The 24,215-nt window shown below is 46.7% G+C and overlaps 2 protein-coding genes across 3 annotated transcripts in view; one reads left to right on the plus strand and one right to left on the minus strand.

The window, feature by feature from the left end:
• Mrps35 (mitochondrial ribosomal protein S35) overlaps window positions 1–18,874 on the plus strand; it is a 31,883-nt gene extending 13,009 nt beyond the window's left edge. For both annotated transcript variants that reach the window (XM_005364612.3, XM_026787934.1), the window contains 4 exons: window positions 2,409–2,548; window positions 6,486–6,595; window positions 7,602–7,671; window positions 18,526–18,874. In XM_005364612.3, coding sequence (XP_005364669.1) covers window positions 2,409–2,548; window positions 6,486–6,595; window positions 7,602–7,671; window positions 18,526–18,795 — 590 coding nt within the window. In that variant the 3' untranslated portion in view covers window positions 18,796–18,874. The remainder of the gene's footprint in view (window positions 1–2,408; window positions 2,549–6,485; window positions 6,596–7,601; window positions 7,672–18,525) is intronic.
• A 2,423-nt stretch (window positions 18,875–21,297) lies between these two features.
• The window catches only part of Mansc4 (MANSC domain containing 4), a 9,942-nt gene continuing 7,024 nt past the window's right edge, over window positions 21,298–24,215 (minus strand). Inside the window, exon 3 of the mRNA XM_005364613.2 lies at window positions 21,298–22,014. Within this exon, the coding sequence (XP_005364670.1) occupies window positions 21,383–22,014 (632 nt within the window). The 3' untranslated portion in view covers window positions 21,298–21,382. The remainder of the gene's footprint in view (window positions 22,015–24,215) is intronic.

Consider the following 24,215-nt stretch of genomic DNA (forward strand, 5'->3'; position numbering starts at 1 on the left):
GTGTGTGTGTGTGTGTGTGTGTGTGTGTGCTGTTGGGTATTCCATAGTGTGTGTGTGTGTGTGTGTGCGCTGTTGGGTATTCCAGTGTGTGTGTGTGTGTGTGTGTGTGTGTGTGTGTGTGTGTGTGTGTGTGTTTGCTGTTGGGTATTCTGTAAGCAACTTCAGATGGCATCCTAGTGTCCCTGGTTATACCGTCAGAGGCTCTGTCCGTGTGCAGAGGACTTGTTCTGACTTTTTAGGAAAGGAACAAAACCTAGGACATTTCTAAAAGTGACAACTGTTCCAAATTGATGTCCCACAGATTGAATTCCAATTTTTTAATCTTGTAAAAGCCAGTTAACAAATGCATTCCGATATACCGTGATAAATTGCATTTTTTTATCTTTTTAATTTTTAAAAAAGTAATTTTAAAATGACATTTCTTCTGTATGTGCGTGTTTGCATGTTAGGGCATGTGCTGGCCATGGTGTGCATATGGAGGTCAGGGATATCTTACGAGACTCAGTTCTCCTTCCTCCGTGTGGGTCCCTGGATCAAGCTCTGGTAGTCAGCCTTGGCAGCAAGCCTCTTTACTCTCTCAGCCGATCTGCTGACCCCATTTTTCTCTCTTAAACACTTTTTAAATGTGCCTGTATTCTAGCAACCGATTGTTTTGATGAAGGAGTTCTCCAGTTCCTAGACTGAGTGAAGGCTTCTGTGTGGCAGCACTGACATAAATGAGTGCTTTCTCATTTCCTAATTACACCTCTGCCGTCTCTGGCTTGAGAGTGCAGCTTCCAAAAGACTCAAGGTTTTTCAGCGTTTCTTCTCAGTTTTCTTTCAAAGTAGGTCACTTCAGATTTTGTATCTAACTTGCAAATGGAAAATGTGAAATGCAGGAAAGTTCAGTAATTTACCAAGGCTGAAGAGCCAGAGGAGAAGTTACATAAACGCCGTGGCTCTTCAGAGCCGATCACTGCCACACCTATCAGACGCTGATGGGCTGTTACGTGCTTCCCACTTGGCTGTGGTTTTTGGGGGCACGTAATTTAGGTAATTTAATGTAAAAACTGTAATTATCATCTGATGATTGAAATAACTTATTTGCAGTTTAAAAGAAAAAATATCCTATACAAAACCAAAAGTCTGTGAACTGATCAGACTGGTCTCCACAAGTGCTTGGTGGCCTGCGTCCTGGCATCGGGTGCTGCCTGAGTCCACGGTGGACATGATGGTCAGCTCTACCCTCTGGTCTTTTCTTCACATCAAAATATTCTCCATTCTTCCTTCCCTCGTGTACAGGCTTTAGGGGTTTGTTGTTTTGTGGGGGTTTGTTCTGTTTGAGACAGGGTCTTGCAGTGTGGCTCCGTCTGGCTGTCACTCTCCCTGTGTAGCCCAGGGTGGCCTTCAATTCATGACCTGCTGTAGCAATCCAAGCCACTGATTTCAGAGGACCTTTGTAATTCAGAGTGACATTTTACAGACTCGGAGGAAGCCTAAAGGAAGATGAACAAAGTACTACAGTTGGGAAATTGTTAGCTTGGGGAAATGTCACAGGCGCAGGCCTCTCCGAGTCCCCCGGTTATCTGTCACAGAGATGGCCAGCTTTTCTCACAGTGTGCTTTGCAGGGGAAGCTTGAGTCTGTGAGGTCTGCTGTTCACAGCCTGAGGAACCGGTTGCTGTCATTTGCTCTTAGAGTGGGACTCTTCAGGGACCGAGAAGAGCCCCGGAGTGAGAAGTCTTCAGCTAAACCCTCTTCCATGAAGACTTGACCACGTAGGGCGCTGTGAAGTCAGATCCTAGTAACTGGGAAGCTGGCAGCTACTCCCCATCAACAAACTGGGAACTGAGTTTATACCTTGGCTCGGGGAATGAGAACCCTGACCATAAGTGCTTGAGACCCGGGACTACCTTCTGTCTAGGGTCACCCCACTGCTCACTGGGGTCAAGTGGAAGAACAAGAGTTAGTGTTCGGACCCTCTGGCGACGATATACGTCAGGTTCAGGAAGAACGCTGACAGGACTTAGCTCCTTCTGGGGTTCCAGTTCCTGTCGGTTGATCTTTCTAGTGGTGTCGATTTGGGAATGGTTATCGTTCCTTCTTGCTGCTCACAAGCAGTAGACTCTGGGCACCAAGCTGTCTGCCTGTTGTTGGGAAAGAGGAGTTAAACAGCAGCTGCTCGCAGAGCCTGGAGCGTCCATCATGGGTGTTTTCAGTTTCAGTGCTGGAGACTGGGTTGTGGGCATGGCAAACTCTCAGCCACACCCCAGCATCCCTGCTCCCCACTAAACTGAACATTATCAGGGTAGGGTGGACCGTAGAGGAAAGGCCGATGCAGAGGACAGCTTACCCGTGACTGTCCAGTCTCCAGCCTGTGTCACGTGGTCATTACAGAGCTGTGAATGAGATAACTTTTCATCCTCTCAGATTTCTGCACGGAGTGGCCAGCTGCACTGGACAGCGATGAGAAATGTGAGAAGCATTTTCCGATCGAGATCGACACAGCTGACTACGTGTCCTCAGGACCATCTGTTCGGAACCCCAAATCACGAGTGGTGACGCTGAGGGTAAGAGGAGTGTTTACACCGTGGCTGCTGTTAGATGTATTTTAAGTGCATTCTGCATGTCGTTATAAAATGAATACGTGTTTTACTGCTGAGTCCTTCTTTGTGTTTGATGGGATGGTATTGTATGTGCATTGTAATCTGTGTTGTATTTCCTAGGAATAAACATGGCTAGCGATTATTAAACAGTCATTAGTTTTCTTCTGTGCAGTGGTTCTCTCCTTCCATAGTCAGAAAAGTTGTTCAGAATTAGAGACACTTTATGTTTGTTTAAGACTTTACTTCAGAAGTGCTTTCCTCAGCCGGGCGGTGGTCACGCACACCTTTAATCCCAGCACTCGGAGGCAGAGGCAATCTCTGTGAGTTCGTGGTCAGCCTGGTCTACAGAGTAAGTTTCAGGACAGTCTCTAAAGCTACAGAGAAACCTTGTCTCGAAAAACAAACAAACAAAAAGTGCTTTCTCCTGTTAATCTCATATATTTCTGCAAAAATCCTGTGAACTTAGTTGTGCTGAGAAAACAGTCTTTGTGGGAGATCAAGTGACCTGAAGCTGCAGAGCAAGTGGCAAACCTGGAAGCCTGGCTCGATTCTTTGTGGGTGCCACAGCTCTGTCCATTCGCTTGCGTATATATGGGGGTCATTTTATGTACTTCGGCATTCTTCAGTGTCGTGTAGTTCTTGATATTTGAGGATAGCATGTCTCACTACTGCCTCCTGTGGCCGGAAGTGGCAGCATCGTTTGGGGATAATGTTACTAGCACAAGACTGTGGAATCCACAGCTTGTGAAGCGCGTGTTTGGGAAGAGAGGCTGTGAATGACACTTGGCCTTGAAGCCAGAGTGTTGGTCCAGCTCAGAGATGAGGGTTTACAGTGCCATTGCGGCCTAGGATGTAGCGTGAATGTGCCACAGAATCACTCTGAAGAGCTTCAGAGTCTGGCTAGAATCTTTTTATCTAGGATGCTCGAGTGAATATGAGCTTTAAAACAGTGATTGCAGTAATAATCAACATTGCTGCCAGTTTTTTGAACATTGCCATAAAAATTGGAATTTAAATTGTTATTGTTTAATGTTATAATTTCTTAGCTGTTTAAAAGTCACTATATTCTCATTAGGGTATACCTAGTATACCCTACTACGTGTATTCTCACACACCCTAGCGTGAAGGGTGCTCCTCTCACTGCATGTTATCACTGCACGTGGATACATGTACACACACTGGCACTGTTAGAGAGTGGTGCGGTGCTCTCTTCATACAACTCTTTCTCCATATTGTTACCTGTCCGTCAGCACAGTGAGTTGCTTATTTATCAAGCATACTCTCTCCAGAAGACAGCGATGGCTCTCGTCGCCTGCAGAGGGCAGTGTGATAGTGAATTGTTTGCTGAGACAGGTTCTCACTGTGGAACCCCAGCTATCTTGAACTTGAGATCCTCCTAACTGCTGGGGTGTGGGCATGCACCACGACTCAGTTCCTTTCTTTTTAAACTTGATATGTTAATTTACCAAACACCTCCACTATTGCCGAGAATAGTCAGTGTTCTCCCCGCAAAGGTCGTATGTAATTCGGTGGAGAAATGGAATAAGCTGTGTGCAGTGGTGTCGGGAGAGGAGGCCAGGGTTACTGAACTAAGAGATGAAGACGGTAGACTCTGAGAATCCTGCTTAGCCTCTTTTCTTCTTCCTGAGGTTTCAGTTCCTTCTTACTCCTGATGCCTTCCAGAGAACAAACTATGCTTGCTGTGACAGGCATATGGTTGCCACCTGTCCCTGAAGACTTGGGTTTTGGGAGCTTGGTGTTCAATGTGTCAGTGATGAACTGGGACCTGTGGAAGTTCTTAAGTCGTGGGGTACCCTCCTGGGGAGGGAGGGACTGACAGTGCTTGTGAGATCTGGGCTAGTTCTTTACAGAGCTGCTAGTGGAGAAGCTAAGCCTGAGATGCTGTCTTGGCTCCCTGTCTTGGGATGTGGTTGTTCCTTCCTACAGGGCCAGTGGCATGTCCTTGCACCCCCAGAACTGCAGATGAATAAACCTGTTTCTTTATAAAGTTGATCAACTGTTGATGGGAGGCCACGTGTTGGTTCTCAGCTGCTCAGCCCTGAAATAACCACACAGAAACTGTATTATTTCAATCACCGCTTGGCCCATTAGCTCTAGCTTCTTATTGGCTAACTCTACATCTTAATTTAACCCATTTCTATTAATCTGTGTGTTACCACATAGTCATGGTTTACTGGATAAAGTTCCAGTGTCTGTCCCCAGCGGGGCTCCATGGCTTCTCTCTGACTCCACCTCCTTTCTCCCAGGATTCCCCTTAGTTTTCCCCGCCTGCCTCTATTCCCTGCTCAGGCCCAAGCAGTTTCTTTATTCACCAATGGTAATCACAGCATGCAGAGGGGAATCCCACATCAATCAACTTTAGAAATTTTATTATAATAACAAAAAATAGGTTAGTAGTATTTTATTGAACTATATTCTAATGTCAGACTTACCTATCTCTAGTTAATACCTTAACCCTTGACACAATTCTCTGCGAACTAAAGAGTTCTCATTTAGTCCTGTATTCCCCAGTGTGTCTTCAGGAAGACTAACTCCATGGGAAGTGGAACTGAAGGCCAGTACACTGAGAACCACTCCTGTACCAGAGCATCTTGAAACTCCAGATGCTCTGAGAACAGCCTGTAAATAATCCAGTTCAGAGATGGCCTGGTGGCACAGGCCTGTGATCCTCGCACTGAGGAGGCCAGGGTGACAGTCTCAAGCCTGAGGCACTCGGGCTATATAGTGAGTACAGTTTTCAGCACACAGAAAGATTTAACTCACTGTCTCTTACACGTTCCAGTAGAACTAGAAATAGCGTTTGTTTCTCTCTTGGCCTTGCTGGGGATTGTACCTGAGACCCTGCGGATGTGCACAGCAGACACTCCTCCACTGAGCTACAGAGTCGCCCTTTAGAGAAAAGACTCTGAGCTAGGAGTATAGCTACTGGCAGAGTGCGTGCCTGATGTATGCCAGATAGCGCTTTAATCCCCTGTTTGCCAAAAGGCGTTACGGAGATGAGGGAGAGAAAATGTTTTTTCTAGGCAGCCCCCTTTAAAAAATTGTATTTGAGCCAGGCGGTGGTGGTGCACACCTTTAATCCCAGCACTCGGGAGGCAGAGACAGGTGGGTGGGTCTCTGAGTTCAAGCAACTTCCAGTACTGGTTCCATAGCTGCTCAGAGTCCCTGTCTTAAAAAAACAAACAAAAAAATGTATTTATTTGTGTATGTGTGTGTGTGTGTGTCCATCTTTCTGTGTGTGTCCGTCCTTCTGTGTATCCGTCCTTCTGTGGTGGCCAAGGACAACTGCCGAAGTATGTTTTCTCATTCTGCCGTGTGGGGTCTGATGATGGAGCTCAGGTCACCAGGCTTGGTGGTTAGGGCTCTGTGCCAGTCAGCACTTTGCCTGCCTGCCAGACGAGCTCCTACCAGCCTTGGAGCCAATGTTAGCTTCTGAAGAAAGCTGACTCTTCCCTGGGTGATGTTCCGGCCTCCTGGGGCGTTTACAGGCCGGGTGCCATTTCCATTGCTGGACCAGTTGCAGCCATGCAGTAACCTGCTCTTATGGCGGAGAGGTCGGGAGTGCCTAGGTCTGTGCTATCTGAGTGTCCAGCGCACTGACAGAGATTGGGTTTCTTCCGTTAGTGCTTCTCACAGCTGGGTGTCCATCCTGCGGTGCGTGCGCCAGCACTGCAGCCGAGTCCGTACCGTGTCCGCTTTGCCTTTCTGCTTTCCGAGAATAACGCTGGGTTGTGTGCTTTGCTGACTGCTGGCTGCGTACAGAGAAGTTGGGCAAGTTTTGTTTTTGTGAGCTTAATGTTGATTTAAATAGCAGTGCTGCCTTTCTTCATTAAACAAATTATATGATGTTTTTTACATATTCTTTTCTTGTGTTTTTAAGGTTAAACTTTCCAGTTTGAATTTAGACAACCATGCAAAGAAGAAACTTATAAAACTTGTGGGAGAGCGGTATTGCAAGAACACCGATGTGCTCACTATCACCACAGACAGGTGGGTGAAGCCTCGCAGATTAGTGTTCTTTAGTGTGTGTGTGTGCACACTTGTGCCTCTGTGCAGTTGTGTGTACATGTACACCATCTGATAATGCTCTTTTTTCTATCGATGATCGTATCTGTCGTTTATCCAGTTATATGGTTTAAGCTGGCAGCTATGAAGAGTTAAAAGACTTAAAGAAGCCACATGAGGCTTTTATTTTGTACTTTAAAGAGATGGGAGTGGTTGTCAATCTTTCTGTCTTATTCTCCTATTCCCATAGGAAGTTTTACTTGCTATTGGAATGTTAGCAGCAGTAGACATGCAGTACAGCTCATTCTTGAAAGAATCAGCATCTGCTTTTTTTTAAAAAGATTTATTTCTATTTTATTTATACGAATGTTTTGCCTGCATGTATGCAGTGGCCATGGAGGCCAGAAGAGAACATGAGATCCCCTGGAACTAAAATTACAGATGGGTTTGTGAACTGCCATCTGAGTGTTGGGACCTGAACCCAGGTCCTCTGCTCGAGCAGCCAGTGCTCTTCTCAGCGGACCTGTCTCCCCAGCCTTGTCTGTCCTGCTTTTCAAATGGTCTCCTTAGACCAGGTGCTGTTTGCCTGGCTCTGAGCTCTGAGATGGTAAAGAGAACTTTTTGGGTGTGCCATGTTTAAAGTAGCTTAAAGCTAACAATGTTCAAATAACCCCAGTAATGATGAGAGCCAAGATAGAAATAACAGCAGTATTTAATATCCTAAATATTCTCTCTCGCTCTCTCTGAAGACAGTGTCTCACTATGTCATCCTGACTAGCCTAGAACTCTCTCTGTAGACCAGGCTGCCTCAAACTCACAGAGATCCACCTGCCTCTGCCTCCTAGGTGTGTCACCAAGTCCAGCTATCCTGAATATTCTCAGCACAGAATTTTCCTAAGGCAGATAAAATTCAAAGAATTCTACCTGTTGACTTTAGAATGTCTTGTGAATTATCTGTATGCTAAAACTTTGACCTCTCCTCTCCTTAAAGATGCCCTCTGAAGAGACAGAACTATGACTACGCACTGTATCTCCTCACAGTCCTGTATCACGAGTCGTGGGTAAGTGTGTGCGTGTGTGCACACACATGTATACATGTGTGTGACAAGGGCGTGTGCCGTACTGCAGGTGTGTAGGAAATGTGTGTGGAGATCGTGAGGTGGTTCATTCGACCAGTCTCGGGACGGTGCTCCTGCCTCGGGCTCCTCAGTGCTGGTGGTACAGGCCTGTGCAGCTGTGCGCTGCTCTCAGACATGCAGCAGAGTAGAAGCAGTGGTGGAAAAGCCCTCAGTTCACTGAGTGAGAGATGTGGTGGCTTCTGAGTGGGGACCCAGGGGAGTAGTGGTGACCCTCGGAGGTGATGGGTGAGCCCAAGCCACCGTTCCCAGATGCTCTGACAGTGATGAGGTTTAACAGGAGTGAGTGGCTAGTGGAAGGGAAACAAAGCTTCATTGCAAGATTAGTAACAAGTCAGCCTGTGGCTCTTTTCTCTGCAGGGTTCTGCCATCCTCTGTGCTCTATAGCCTAGCTTTGGGAATGTCATTATGATAGCAGTTAATCTCTTTCCTGTCGATGGATGGAGAACTGCCATTGGCTTGAGATAATTAAGTTCCCTTTGAGCCGAGAACATGCTTGAATTAGCTGCAGGTCCATAGCTGCTGTTGAAATAGTTAATAACAAACAATAAAGCCAGCCAGTTTAGAGTCACTTACTCTGCCAGCTGCTTGTGAAGTGAATTCGCGGGAGGAATCGACCGGCGCCCATAAATCCAGTGGAAGTTGACTTGCCTGCTTCTTCCCGTGGTTCTGTGACATACGATCCAGCAAGGCTCATGCAAGAAGCCTTTCATTCTTTCATACTAACGGCTTTGGTGCCGGAGTACCTAGCCATGCATAACTGTCTTAAACAGCTGTAATTAAAGACTTCCGATATTAAAATTGGCATTCGATCCTTCCTGAGCAGGCCGCATCAGGGAAGGCATGCTGAGGTGCTGATGCTGTGGAGCTTTGCCGGGCTCTGGGGAGTATTTACTGAATTGAATTCTGTTTTCCTTCACCAGCTTGGAATTCAGACTTGAAACCTATGTTACCACCTGTTGTTTGATTCAGCGTTTAGGGCCTCTGGACTCTTGGTGCGCAGACGTGACTATCCCTTGGCTTTTTAGAGTTCTTTGGAGACTGCTTCTGGAATGTGCTCATCTAGACTTTAGGATCAGGATGTTTGCTGCGTCCAGTCAGACAAGTTAACGATAGCGGTGCCGAGTCATCCTCAGTCAGTGGAGACGTCACAAAACAACATCCTTTGAGTGCTGGCGGTGACGAGACAGTGTTTGCTAGACCCAGTGTCCTCAGACACGCCAACCCTGTGTTGTTGTTCAGTCTGCAGCGCTGTGGATTCAGCCTTCAGCAAGTGGATTCATGCAGACTTGGGTTCTAGCCTTGGTCCTGTGACTTGCTCCATGGCCACTAGCTTTCCTTCTGAATGGAGAGAATTTTTTGTAATACCTGGCAAATTATGAACTCTCAGTAACTGCAATAATTAGTTAAAAATACTAAATTGAAATTTTTTCCTAGAATTTAAAGTACCTTTATTATGAATTCCTGTGAGCAGCGTACATTTAACTTGACAGAGTTCTGTATCCTGAAGTTAGGCTGGAACATGCATCTGAACTGCTCTCTGACTGACTGCAGAACTTGCTGTTTCCCTGAGCAGTGTGTGTGTGTTAGCGCTCCACAAGGGGAGGAAGACTGAGGGCCTTGCATAGAGGCAGGCTAAGGGCCAGTGCCGGGCCAGGGGGGCGTGGGGGCTGGGAGCTGACCCTGAGCTGCCGCAAACATGGGTCCTGTGTGGATCTCACCTTACTATACAGGTTGTGTTTTAACACTGGGCGTTGAGCGTGGGGCTTCCAGAAAGTTAGGCAAGTGCTCTGCTGCCAGGCTCTTTCCCCAGGCATCACTGTGGTCTTATTGCCAAAACACCACCTACCTTTAAAAATCATGCTGTCTCTAACCTGGTGTTTGTGTGAGGTGTTGGGAGCAAGCCCAGCCCTTCTGCTAGCTGTTATTTCCTCTCCTAGGTGTTGGTCTCACCATCAGCATCTTCCCAACCAGTCCCACTCTTGGTTAGAAAAGGGGATGTAGCTGGGTGGTCGCTGGTCGGTGACGCACGCCTTTAATCCCAGCGCTTGGGAGGCAGAGACCAGCCTGGTCTACAAGAGCTAGTTCTGGGACAGGCTCCAAAGCTACAGCAAAACCCTGTCTTGAAAAAACAAAACAAACAAACAAAAAAAGCGTGTGTGTGGGGTATGTGGTCTTAATGCCCCAGTCCTCTCCTTCCCCTCCCCTGTCCCTCCCACCATCAACCCCCACTGTTTCTAGTAAGCCCTTTGGTTTAACAAAGTAAGCTAGGAAGTACAGAGGGGCAGTTCCCTGTTTTGAAAGTGTTTCAAAGCAACATTTTTTTTTTTCTGTTTCAGCACAGAGCATTTAATATGGGCCACCCTTTACACTGGTGCTGACCTGAAAGACAGGGCTGGAAGCTGTTTTATTACAACTGCTTGTTTCTTATCTGAGAAGTTTAGACCTAGAACAGAGGAACCCAGCCCTGAACTGCAGCTGAATTTATTCTTTGACCCCCAACATCCTCGGTGATCAGAGCTAAAATACAACCTGGGATGTGCTACCCTTTGCCCATCTCCGCAGTCTGTCACCTGTACCCCTTCATGATAGGTTTCCCGTGGCTTCATGTCAAGTCTAACTCCGTAATGTATCCTTCTCAGCACTGAGACTCTTGATTACTAGGCACTTGGGAATATTGAAAAAAAGCTAAACGGCCATTAGCTAGACAGGAGGTAGGGGTGAGACAGCCAGACACAGGATGCTGGAAAGGAGAAAGGCAGACATTCTGGAGGACAAGTAAAGCCACGAGCCATATGGCAATATGTAGATTATTAGAAATGGGTTGGTTTAAGTTGTAAGAGCTAGTTAGTGGCAAGCCTGAGCTGTGGCCAAGCCTTTATAATCAATAGTAATCTCCATATCGTTACTGGGAGCTGGCTGTCCAACTTCAGGGGGCAAGGATAGTCTCCCCTGTTTCCCAGCATCTAGCACAGTGTCTGGCACACACGGTCTTCAGTGAAATGCTTTTAAAACTGGTCCACATTGACGTGAACTCCTTGACGTATGCAGTTAAAATTTAGCCTTGGCAGCAGAACTAATTGGCAGGATTTTTTTTTTTTATATATTTTTTACTTCTTGTCTATTAAGGATTTTTTCAAATTCTCTGTTTTATAGCTATAAATTACAGTGTTTACTTTGTGTGTGTGATGCACACATGTGGCATCTGTGTGCCCCGTAGAAGTCAAAGGATAACTTGTGGGAATCAGTTCTTTCCTTGCCATGGACCCAGGGATTGAACTCAGGTCCGCAGACTTGGCTTGGCAGCAAGGACCTCGACCTACTACTGAGCCACCTTGCCATCTGAGGTTGTCTTAATGGCTAAACTGTCTTCCCTCGTGTAGGACAGCAGTGTCCTTGTCATCATGAATAGTGGAATATCACTGTGAGTCATGTCCTCGTCAACGAGGGTTGTGAACACAGCGGCAGGAGGTGCAGATCTGTGTAGGCAGCAGCTACTTCTGTTACTGCAGAGTGTGCTGACCCTGCGTTCACTACATAGCATGTTCTCTGTGTTGAATTTGTGCTTACAAAGGAGACAGATAATAGGTTCAAGTCAAGGTATCCCTGTGCGCTGAGATTCTTCCCACCAGGTCTCTGTGTTCCTTAGAACATGCTGTTCCACCACGGAGGCCCATTGTGGTTTTGGGGAAATTATTTAATTGCTCTGGGCTTGAGTTTCCTGGTCTGTAAAACAGATGATGATAATAACTGTAACTCACAAGGCTGTGTGAGAGGTCAGTGAGTGAACAGTGGGGAACCCTGAAACAGCGCACGGTGTGGAGCGAGTCTCCTAGTAGCTATGGCTGCGGCCATGCTGCTTTGCCCCGCCTGGCTCCGGACTCTCTTGACTGCTGACCTGTATGAGTGCATCTCCCTGCTGGGGTTCTGGTCCTCTGCAGGGCGCCTGCTCACCATCAGGCCTCCCATTGGACGAGGCACTGGGTGAGCACGGTGCCTGGCACAGCCAAAGGCTCATAAGATTTATTGAGTGAATTAGTAAGTGGATGATGGAGCCAGCTGGGAAGGTAAATAGGAATGGAAAGTTGCTGCTTCTGAGGTTGTGGTCAGGCAGGGAGAAAAAAGGAGGTAGGTTGTGTGTGTGTATTTGTGCATATGTGTGTTATACACATCGATGTTATATTGAATATAAATGGAGGAGGTATTAAAATAAGTATAATGTGCCCTAGCTCTGCCTAAATCACCGGTTTTTCTTTTGCTTTTTTTTAATTATTTTATTTTATGTGCATGAGTGTTTGCCTGCATCTGTGTGTGAGCACCACATGCATGCATGATGTCCTTGGAGGTCAGAAGAGGGTATCAGATCCCTAGAACTGGAATTACTCCGAGTTGTGAGCTTCTGTATGAGTGCCTGGGAAACAAACTCAGGTTCTCTGCAGGGCAGCCACTGGTGAGGTTAGCTTATAGTGGGATTCTTGATCACCCAAGGGATTCATGTGGTATGGCTAGTGTGGCGTGCTATCGTATGGAGTGGTATGTGTGCTGATATTTTGTTGGTGCGCTAACAAAGCTTGCCCGAAGATCAGAGGGCGGAACTAGCCTCCCTAGTTAGCCATTGAGGTCTGCAGCTCTGTACAAGCTGAGTGGAGAGAGGACTGTAAGGCGGGAGGAGACAGGAGTTTGGCCCTTTTTTGTCTGAGGAGTTAGCAAGAGTCGGCTATGGTTGGCCTTTTGTCTCTTTGTCTTTCAGCATTTACCCTGATGGCTGACTCCAGGTTTTTATTATCAAGACCAATTAGAATTCACACAACAATTGGTGCCCAACATTGGAGCACAGATTCGTGAAAAAGCCGCTTGCCTGTGGTTTTGCATCCTTTATCACATGCCAGAGCTGCACGCAGGGGCTCCCGCTGGAGTCACCGCCCCGCCAGCTAGGTTTTCTTTTCTTTTTTCTCCAAGCCTCTGAGTGAGCTGGATTTTCCTGTTGGAGCCGCTCTGCAGCAGTCTCAAGCTGCCACCTGGGCTCCAGACGCCACCGGACTTCCCCCACCCAAACTGCTGGCTCTGCCATGAGGTGGCTCCTGCCATGCGTGCTTCTTCTGCACAGTCCCATGTGCGTTTTTCAGGCTCCCTCTCCCGTGGGTCTGGGTCGCGAGCTTCCCCTAGACCCTCTCTCCCGGGGCTGCCACTCTCTGCTGTTTCCGCCAGCTCTCCGCTCAGATGGGGTGCACCTCACATTTCACCGTCACTGTCAGCAGATTCGGTGAGACAACTGGGGAGTCCTAAAGGGGGAGTCAGTTAAAACAGAGTTTTCCCCACATTAAAATTTGGGAAGCACTATTACAACAGAGGGAGTTAGGTCTCTGTATGGTAATACGCGGACGATTTGAAAATGGGGATAACTAATTTAGATGGGATTTATGTAATGTCAATTGTAAACTATCGGTTTTATAATTTTTGTTGTACTACTAAAAAAATTGGCTAATCTGATTGCTAATATACAAATTTTAGAAAAACTTACTAAAACAGATCATAGGAGGGACCAGAGAGGTGAGTTGGTGGCCACACAGCTGGACAGCCAGAAGTCCGACTCTCTGGAACCTTCCCAGGGGGACAGAATCTAGGCCCCCCCCAATTCCCTAAACTTTTCTGGCCATCCAGTGGGGTGTGTTCCTGCTGCTGGCTTTCTTTACCCCATCCCACCTTGCCCCCAAGCCCGCTCTTTTCCTTGGAACTTTGCAGCACAGCCTGCTCCAGTGACCTAAGAGAGGGCAGACTAAGAAAAACTCCCAAGTACTCAGTCAGCCAAGGCAAAGATTGGACCAAGACGCCAAGACATTACCGGCCTCATTTGAAGGAAGAGATGGGTAGGTGCCAATGCAAGAATTCCTCCAACATCCTGAAAAGCAACATGGTAACACCAGAATTCAGCAAACATGCAACAGGAAGACTTGAACACCCTAACCCAGAAGAAGTAGAAGAAAACAACTTTAAACGTATATTATGAAAATGATGAGGACCCTTAAACAGGAAGTGAGAAACTCCCTTAAAGAAATGGAAGAGAGGGGGCCGGAGAGATGGCTCAGAGGTTAAGAGCATTGCCTACTCTTCCAAAGGTCCTGAACCACATGGTGGCTCACAACCATCTGTAATAGAGTCTGGTACCCCTTCTGGCCTGCAGGCATACACACAGACAGAATATTGTATACAAAATAAATAAATAAATAATTTTTTTTTAAAAAAAAGGGAAGAGAAAACAAACAAAAAGTTAGAAGAAATTAATAAATCCCTCAAAGATACCCAAGAAAACCAAAGAAAAGCAATCAAACAGGTAATGGAAACAGTTCAAGACCTGAAGACCGAAATGGAGGTAATAAAACACAAACTGAGGGAAGGCTGGATATGGAAAATCTGGGTAAATGAACAGGAACTACAGAGACAAGCATAACCAACAGAATGCAAGACTCTCAGGCGCTGAAGATACTATAGAGGAAATAGACTCATTGAACAAAGAAAACATCAAATCCAAATTCTTAACACAAAACATCCAGGAAATCTAGGATACCATGAAAAGACCAAACCTAAGAATAATAGGGTAGAAGAAGGAGAAGAATTCCAGCTCAAAGGCCTAGTAAATATATTCAACAAAATTATAGAAGAAAACTTCCCCAACCTAAAGAAGGATATCTCTATGGAGGTACAAGAAGCTTACAGAACACCAAATAGACCGGATCAAAAAACAAAACAAAAACAGCCCCTCGCCATATAATAATCAAAACACAAAACATACAGAATAAAGAAAGAATTTTAAGAGCTGCAAAGGAAAAAGGTCAGGTAACATATAAAGGGAAACCTACCAAAATTACACCTGACTTCTCAATGGAAACCATGAAAACCAGAAGGTCTTGGATAAATGTGCTGCAGACACTAAGAAACCATGGATGCAAGCCTAGACTGCTATGCCCAGCAAAGCTTTCTTTAACCATTGATTGAGAAAACAAGATATTCCATGACAAAAACAGATTTAAACAATACATATCCACAAACCCAGCTTTACAGAAAGTACTGGAAGGAAAACCTCAATCCAAGGAAGCTGATAACACCCACAATAGCATAGACATCTGATAACCCTCCACCAACACAACTCAAAGAAGGAAAACACACAAACACTACACCAAAAAATAACAGGAGTTAACAACCACTGCTCATTAATATCACTGGACTCGATTCACCTATAAAAAGGCACAGGTTAAGAGAATTGGATACAAAAACAGGATCCAGCATTCTGCTGTTTACAAGAAACCTCAACCTCAAAAATAGACACTACCTCAGAGTAAAGAGTTGGGAAAAGGTTTTCCAATCAAACAGATCTGAGAAACAAGCGCGTGTGGCTATACTAATATCTAACAAAATTTATTTCAAACTAAAATTAATCAGAAGAGATGGAGAAGGACACTTTATACTCATAACAGGAACAGTTCATCAAGATGAAGTCTCAGTTCTGAATATCTATGCCCCTAATATAAAAGCACCCACATATGTAAGAGAAACATTACTAAAACTCAAATCACACATCAATCCCCACACACTAATAGTAGATTTCAACACTCCTCTGTCTCCAGTGGACAGATCAACCAGACAGAAACTTAATAGAAAAATAAGAGAACTAACACATGTAATGAATCAAATGGACTTAACAGACATCTATAGAACAATCCACCCAAACAGGAAAGAATATACCTTCTCAGTACCTCATGGAACCTTTTTGAAAATTGATCACATAATTCAGTAACAAAGCAAACATCCACAGATGCAAAAAAATTGGAGTAACCACCTGTGTCTTATCAGAGCACCATGGAGTAAAGCTAGAATTTAACAACAATACCACCCCCAGAAAGCCTACAAACTCATGGAAACTGAACAGTCAACTACTGAACCACCCTTGGGTCAAGGAAGAATAAAGAAAGAAATAAAGTCTTCCATGAATTCAATGAAAACGAAGACACAACATAGCCAAACCTATTTAACACTGAAAGCAGTGCTAAGAGGAAAGTTCATAGCACTAAGTGGCCTTGACCGTTGTGAAGTTGACCTGGGGGCTGTGTGGCGGAGGAGAGAGGAGAAACTAAAACTGTGAAGTCAAGTCTCTGCTTGCCTTCAGCTCCAGACACTGTGTGCTACTTCAGCCTGGCTTTTCCTGCCACTGTGGCTATGCAGGCAGGAGGATTCCCACCTGTGAACCAGGATCTGCACACAGCACACTGCCTGCTGGTGGATTGAGTGAAGCCTGGCTTAGGGTCGGGCTGTTGTGAACTTAGACCAAAGTAATAATGGTGTTGATCTTATAAATGTTAAACTAGCCTTTGTCGTGAAGAAAAATACTGCGCTACTGCCAGTGACATGATGTACTATCTAGGATTTCCCTCAGAATGAGTGTGAGTTGAGTGTCCCAGTCGATTCTGTAACTTGGGAGCTGGAGCCAGGTGGATTGCCATGAGTTTGAGGCCATCCTGTGATTGTCCTGTGATTATTAACAACATTTTCTTTCTGTTGGTGTTGTTTGTTTGTTTATTGTGTGCCAAATGCTGTCTTTTCTTTCATATTTTAAAAAGGCTTTATTTTATCTTAAGTTGTGTCTGTGTATGTCTGTGTGTGAGTGTGTCTGTGTGTATGGGTGTGTCTGTGTGTGGGTTGGTCTGTTTGGGTATGTCTGTGTTTGGGTGTGTCTGTATATGTGTGTCTGTGCGGGTCTGTCTTGTGTTTGGGTGTGGGTGTGTATGTAGGGGTGTGTCTGTGGGTATGTCTGTATTTGGGTGTGTCTGTATGCGGGTCTGTCTGTGTGTGGGTGCGTATGTATGGGTGTGTCTGTGTGTATGGATATGCCTGTGTTTGGGTGTGTCTGTGTGTGGGTGTGTGCATAAATGCAGTGTCTTCAGACCTCAGAGGTGGGTGTTGTTCTCAGGAATTGCTTTTCAGACTCTTGTGAGCTCCTGTGTATGGGTGCTGAGAACCAGACTCAGGCCATCTAGAAGAGCTGTGTGTGTCTCTAACCACCGAGCCACCGCTCCAGTCCGTTCATTGTTTTGCTATCTGACTATGAGCCCAGGCTGGCCTTGGCCTTCTGCTGACAGCTTCATGATCCAGCAGGCAGGAGGACTTTGACTCCTCAGCACCGTGAGATTACAGGAGATTTCACTATGCATGTTAGAAGCCTAGACCTGACTTGCAGCATCCTATAAGCAGCCCAGAACTAAAGCCAGTTGTTCATGTAGCTCCCCAAATCTGGTCTGGCTTGCAAGCCCTGGTTCATACCTCAGCGTCAGGGTCCCTTTGAATAAAGCGAACTCCACTCTTAATGTGCAGAATAGGAAGTGTTCTGAGGAAGGAAGTGGCCTCTGAGTTTACAGAAGGCCCCTTCCATGTTCTTGCAGTTTACATCCGTGTAGTCCTCCTGGAGTCTGTAATCTGCAGCCAGGAGTTCACATCTGTGGAGTCCTTGGAATCTAGTCTGCAGTGTAGCTGCTGGGGTGGTTGCAAACCTGGTTTTCTTCATTGCACCTGCTGTGACCTGCTGCATCTTGTTTTAAAGTAGCAGTTGGAGCTAGGTCGGACAACACACACTCATATCCCAGCATTTGGGCACCTGAGACAAGTTTGCAAGTTCAAGACCAGAGAGAAAGACAAGGAAGAGACAATGAAATTTGCTTTTTTTTTTTTTTTTAAAGTAACTTTTATAAGATTTTGTATTTGTGCTTCTTAAATAGAGACTATTTCAAAGAGATGTGCTTTCTAAAAAATAGGACAAAGCCTGAGGGGGTGGAGCAGTTTACGTAGTGGTCTCACCATGTAGCCCTGGCTGGCCTGTCTCACCTCCTGAGTGTGGGAATTAAAGGTGGACATAAGCACACCTGGCCCACTGTAGCTTCTTGGTCCTTCCAGTTGTCTGTGTCTGCACTGCCCTGTGCCTTAGGTGACAAGGCAACACAACACCAGTGCCAGTGCAAGACCAGAACATTGAAACAGCAACAACCATTCCGGACGGGGTGTGTGTGTGTGTGTGTGTGTGTGTGTGTGTGTGTGTGTGTGTGTATGTGTGTGTATCCACGCCTTAGGTGAGAAGGCAACATGACACCAGTGCCGCCAATACAAGACCAGAACATAACAACAACAGTTCTGGATGATGTGAAGCTTGTGTGTGTGTGTGTGTGTGTGTGTGTGTGTGTGTGTGTGTGTGTGTGTGTGTGCATCCAGATGTGTTCCCCACTTCCTGATTTAACTATCATGGGCTTTATCTTCCCTGTCAGTCTCATGTCAGAAAGATAATACATTAGTAGGGTGAGATATCAGTGATCTGGCATCAGACACCCGCAATCCCAACTCTGGGAGGCAGCAGCAGGAAATCAGAAGTTCAAGGCCACCATAGCTGTGTGGGGAGTTGTTGATGGGCTGTGGTTCAGGCCCAGCAGGCTGTCCCACCGCGTCCCCCAGGACAGCACCAGAGCAGAGATTGCAGAAGGGAACCTCTGGTAACTTAGGGATAGCCGCCCGCCAGAGAGCTTTCTGTCTGAGGAGAGGCGCCTGTGGGCGGAGCAGTGCGTATGTGAAGCTGGAGCTGGTGTCCTGGACGAGTGTGGCCTTCCCGAGGCTGAGGCTGGCCTGTCACCGCATAGTGTAGATGGGCTCGGACGTAGAGCATTCTCTTCCCTGGAACCAGCAAGCAGGGGAGCTTTATCATTTGATAGCATTTCCTGGAGTTGTCAACTTTTCTTTTTCTTTCAGAAAACTGAAGAATGGGAAAAAAATAAGACGGAGGAAGACATGGAAGAGTACGTGTGGGAAAATAGTTCCTCGGAGAACAACGCTCTCCGAACCCTGCTGCAGATGAGAGCTGCGGAGAGCGGCGTGGCGCCAAGCAGGGACGAGCTGCTGGGAACCAGAGAGGTTGAGGATTACCGGAAGTCCGTTGTTCAGCTGAAGAACGAGGGCGAGAACGAGGCAAACCTCACTCAGTACAAAGAGTCCGTGAAGAGACTGTTAAATCTGGCATGAAGTCTGCACTAAAGTCGCTGTATCAATTTTGTGGTGTATGTTGTCTCTGATTTGATATAAATGGGGAAATATTTAAGAATATTGTCTATGTCAGACTTCTGTGCACTGCAGTGTGCGGTTGGGGCACAGGTGAGGGGACGTCCATAGTACCGTCCGCTAGTGCGGTGCTGAAGGAAGTAGGGGTGTCCTGGCTGTGATTTTCTGAGCAACTGTCACATGGGAACAGTGGTGTGGCCTGACTGCACAGAGGGAGAGGACCTTTGAGGCTCACACTCAGAACTTCTGGACTCAGCCCTTCCCCTGGGCCACGTTAAACTGCGTCCTTTCCCTGAAGGACAAGGCTGAACCCTGAGTTCCAGCCTGGGGTGGTTTTGCAAACACCAGAACTTGCATTTGGGTCAGAAGTGAGGACAGTCATGGAGCTCTTGCTTTAACTGTTCGGCAAGTTCAGGTTGACCTGAGGAGTCAGGATTGTGGAATGACGAGAACTTCCCTGTGTTTCTAGCCGAGCGTGTTGGCCTCTTGCCGTCTCTGGTCTGCACTGCCTCTCGGGCTATCCAAAGGGAGCAGGGTTGGGTGCATTCATTTCCTTAGAAAGGTAAAGAGGGTTTTTTTTTTTTTTTCGAATTATAGTCATTTCTGAGATTCTTCAAGAAATGAGTCCTGTTGCGAGAAACCCCAGGAGGAACATCTCTTTGTACCTCTACTGTGTTGGAAAATCCCTAAGCAATTCACACGAATTAAAAGTCCATTTGAAGCTGGGCGTGCTCACACAGGCCTTAGTCTCAGCACTTGGTAACCAGGAGTCCAAGGTCATTCTCTGCTACACATCAAGACCGTCTCTAAACAGCAAAAAATGGGGTTGGGCAATGGTGATGCACAACTTTGATCCCAGCATTTGGGAGGCAGAGGCAGAGGGATCTCTGAGGTCGAGGCCAGCCTGGTCTAGAGTGAGTTCCAGGATAGCCAGGGCTTCAGAGAGAAACTGTCTCAAAAAACATATAAAGCAAAAAGTGTGACTGAGTTTAAAAGAGACACTTCCGATGATCTCTAGACACAGTTTCTTGAATTACTTCTTTAAATACAATTTTAGGGGGTGAGAATCCCAGCAGTGCCACCACATACACTTAAACAGAGCTCATGATAATTTAAGTCTGGATCTTCTTCCCGCAGTTGATGTGGGACTTTATAATACATTAGCAGAGAAATCGATGGGCTTTAGAAGCCTAATATTTTGAATCATTAACAAGTCAAGATAAGTTTTTAAGTCAGATTTTTCTTTTTGCTTGATACTCCACTGGTAGAGAATGTTTTATATACATTTGAGAATGTGTGTGCACATGCCTCTGTGTGTGTGTGTGTGTCTATGTGTGTGTGTGCACATGCCTGGGTGTGAGTGTGCACATGCCTGGGTGTGTGTGCACATGCCTGGGTGTGTGTGTGTGTGTGTGTGCACATGCCTATGTGTGTGTGTGTGTGCACATGCCTGGGTGTGTGAGTGCATGCATGTGAGAGCAAGTGGGGGGCCTTGCTGGAGTCTGGGTGGAGGCCAGACAACAGCTTTATGAGAGGTGTTTCTTCTTCTGTGGGTCTTGAGGGTTGAAAAGTCAGTGGTCAGACAAGCACTTTGACCCACTAGACCATCTCTCTGGCCCTTCCTTTATTTATGTATAATATTTTATAATAATATTAATACACATTAAATATATGGATATTTAATATATATTAAGAGAAGTTACTGCTACCTACCCAGTGTCAGCACGGGAGAAAGAGAAAGACGTCTTTTAAGCCACTGGACAGTTTATTTTCATGGCTGAGGTAACAGTGTTCTTTTAGACACTTTAATTTTTCTTTCATTAAGTTTAGTTTTTAATCATATGGTGGATGTTCTTTTACATTTATTATTGTGCACATACATTTGTTATTTATTATATGTGCACATTTATTGTGTGTGTGTACATACCACAGTACTCTTGGTGGAGTTCTCATATGCTGGCTATTCTGTTACATTTATTATTGTTTGTGAATGTGCGTGCGTGTGTGTGCATACATACGTGTGCGCGTGCATGCATGCTACAGTACTCTTGTGGAGTTTGCTCTCCTTTCCCCTGTGGATCCCAGGGATTGAAGCCCTGATCAGTTGACCCTGGAAAGCAGGAAGCGTTTGCTTGCAGCGAAGTCGATGCCAGAGCTCATCTTTCCCCACCTCTTCCGTTTTGTCACCCTGTTAAGGTTACTGAGCACTGACTTCTGAGCCAGGCCACCTGAGTGCCTCTTTTTTCTCTCCCTTTCCCCTCTCCCATCCCATCTTATAAAGACAGAGTCTCATTTTCGCCCGGCTGGCCTTAAAGTCACTTCTGATCCTGCCTCATCTTCAGAGTGCTGGGATCATATGTGCCATCTCATCCAACTTGTGATTCCCTCCCCTCCCCTCCCCTCCCCTCTCTCAATTCAGGAAGTCAAAATCACCGGGAAAGTAGACAGTTTTACCAAGCCTTGGCCAGTTGGGAGGACAGCTTTATTTTTGAATGCAAATGCTGTTTTCTGACAACACCTGGCTCTGGCCTTGAGGAACTCCTCAAGTGTGTTATCCTGACCTCTGCTGCCCCAGGCGATGCCAGCCCTGCTGCTCTCCACGGCACTTAGATGCCCCCATGACCACACAGCAGCAGAGGCAGGCAATGGCAGCACCCAGGGTCACAGAAGCCAGCCAGGCCCCTGCTGTCCCTGGAGCTCCACCCTGGGGCGCTTCGTCCTCAGATGTGAGGTTGCCATTGTGGGACCCCTTGGTTTTGTTCAGTGACTGCTTGCTAACGTTGAGTCGGGAGTGACTGGGCGCCTGGGATGCTTTTGTGTCAGTGGGTCCCAAGAATGGAGAAACGGTCAGGTTATCTGGACTGTGGGTGAAGTCTGTGCTACGTGACGCCTTGCTGACCTCCGTAGCGGTGGACATGTTCACAGCAATGAATCTCATCCCCAGATCTGTGGTCGGCTTCCTGGAGTAGCTGATCCCTGTGTGTGCACTTTGATCTTGATGTGTGGCTGACACAGTAGCCTCCGTGGGCGGCAGCACGCGCTGTGTTCCCTCCGTGTGGAGCCCTGCGTTAGCTAAGTCCAGAGCTTTTAGGATCCGCAGTCTCTCCCACCATTCAGATGAGGAGCGGGAGTCCAGGTGTGTGGGGGATGGGTGCTCAAAAACCAGCAGATCTGGATCTATGCCTGAAAGATAATGAGATCACTTAATTATTAATTTTTTTAATGTTACTTTTTATTTTAAAATTTCAGAAATTTTCAGTTAATACAGTACATTAGGCTTAGTTTCAGTGAGGCGGCCTTAGGCACAGTCTGGAAGCCCTGAGGCTTTTACTTCACTGGGTCCCTGAACAGAGTCAAATTCCATCTCTAGCTGCACAGGCCTGAGGTTCAGAGCAGGCCGAGTGCCGAGTTTATCCGTCCAGGGACACACTCTGCTGTGGACAAATATGGCTGTGCTGAGAAGCTCTGTGTACAAAGTAGGCTTTGTGCCAGGGTCCTCATGCTGCCAGCAGCCGTGGGGAATACCATATGCCACTTTGAGCTGGCAGAGCAGAGCCGGGAAGGGGGAAGCCAGCAGCTACACCCCCCTTGTTTGGGTTTTGTATCCTCACTTTTCTGTTAGGAATGCCCAAACACTTGTCTTCAGGGGGAGAGGAAAGTAAAAAGTCTGCAGCTTTCCAGTACCCCTGCCGGGGAGTACTGTGGTCCGCTTCCCTCACTCCCCTCCCCTCTCCAGCTTTGGCCTCTGCGATGTTTCACCCCCATCATTTTGTAAAACATAAGGCAGTGACTTCTGACTTCCTGGTCACTTGTCCTCAGCACTGTGGGGCCCACCCAGGCTGCCTGCCTCCCTTTATCCTTGGCTGGTTTGTAGGTGCTACAGTCCCCATCTTCTTAGCTAGTTTCTGACGTCAACATCCTGGGAAGAGGGAACGCCTCAGCAGTGCCTAGTTCCACTTAGGAATTAGCCTCCCTCAGATTGGCATGTGGGCGTGTCTGTGGGATGTTTGATTGGCAGTTGATGCAGAAGGGCTCAGCCACTGTGGAGCTAGGCTGTATAAAAAGCTGTCTGAGTTCAAGCCTGGGAACAAGCAAGAGAGGAGGCTGCTAAGTGCTCCCGCCTCCAGCCCCCCCCCCCCCCCGACTTCCCTTGGTGATGGGGTTGTGAGCTGGGAGTCATAGGGTTGTAAAGTGGTGGTGGCGCACACCTTTCATCCCAGCTCTTGGGAGGCGGAGGCAGGGGGATCTCTGTGAGTTCCAGGACAGCCAGGGCTACAAAAAGAATCCCTGCCTTGAAAAACCAAATAAATAAATAAATAAATAAATAAATAAATAAATAAATAAATAAATAAGGATTATAAGATGAGACAACCCACACACACAACACTTAGCTACTTTCCTGTTGATGCGAGAAAACACCAAAGGCGACTTCCAGAAGGAGTTCATCTTATGGTTCGGGAAGTAAGAGTGCGCCGTGGGGGCTGGAGAGATGGCTCGCTGGTTACGAGCACTGACCGTTCTTTTAGAGGACCCAAGTTCAATTCCCAGCAACCCAAGTGGCAGCTCACAACTGTCTATAACTCCAGTTCCAGGAGATCCAACCTTATCACACAGACATGCATGCAGGCAAAACACCAATGCATACGGAATGAAAATAAATAATTTAGAAAAGAGTGCATCATGACCGCAAGCATGTGTGGTCAGAGGAAACCGAACTCACATCTTCAGATGCAAGCGTGGAACAGACAGAACACACTAGGGGTAAGGCAAGGCCATCTGATCTCACAGCCTGCACCCAGCCACACGCTTCCAGCACGGCTGTACCATCTGAGCCTCCCAGGAGCACCAAATACCCGAGCCTGTACAGGACCAGTCACTCAAATAATCTGCAAACCGCTTTTGATGTGTTTATCACTGCAACAGAAAGCAAGCTCGGACACCATCCTTAGTCTTCAGTGACGTGTTCCCTTTACTGTCCCCCCGAAATTCTACAACTGTCCCCGCTGTGCTGATGGCACTGAACACATGTTGTTGCCATGTCTTCCTCTTTCAGGCTCAGAACTTGTTTTTCCAGTGTCCTGTCAGACACTTCACCTGGGACACCTGGCATCATCTCTGCCCAGGCTCAGAACCCAAACCCTGACCTCTGCTCCTTGTTTCCCCACCCCCACCACTCACCCTGGGCTATGCTCAGCAGGGGTTGACTCTTTCTCCTCACCATTCCTTCATTTAAAAGGTAACTAAGGATGTGTCTCTGTGGGAAGCCCCAGGTTCAAGCTCCAGCACCACACACACACAGACACAGACACACACACACATACACACACACATACACACACACATACACACACATACACACACACATACACACATACACACACACA

Source organism: Microtus ochrogaster (assembly GCF_000317375.1).
Source record: "Microtus ochrogaster isolate Prairie Vole_2 chromosome 14 unlocalized genomic scaffold, MicOch1.0 chr14_random_2, whole genome shotgun sequence".
In the NCBI taxonomy this organism is placed as follows: Eukaryota; Metazoa; Chordata; class Mammalia; order Rodentia; family Cricetidae; genus Microtus; species Microtus ochrogaster.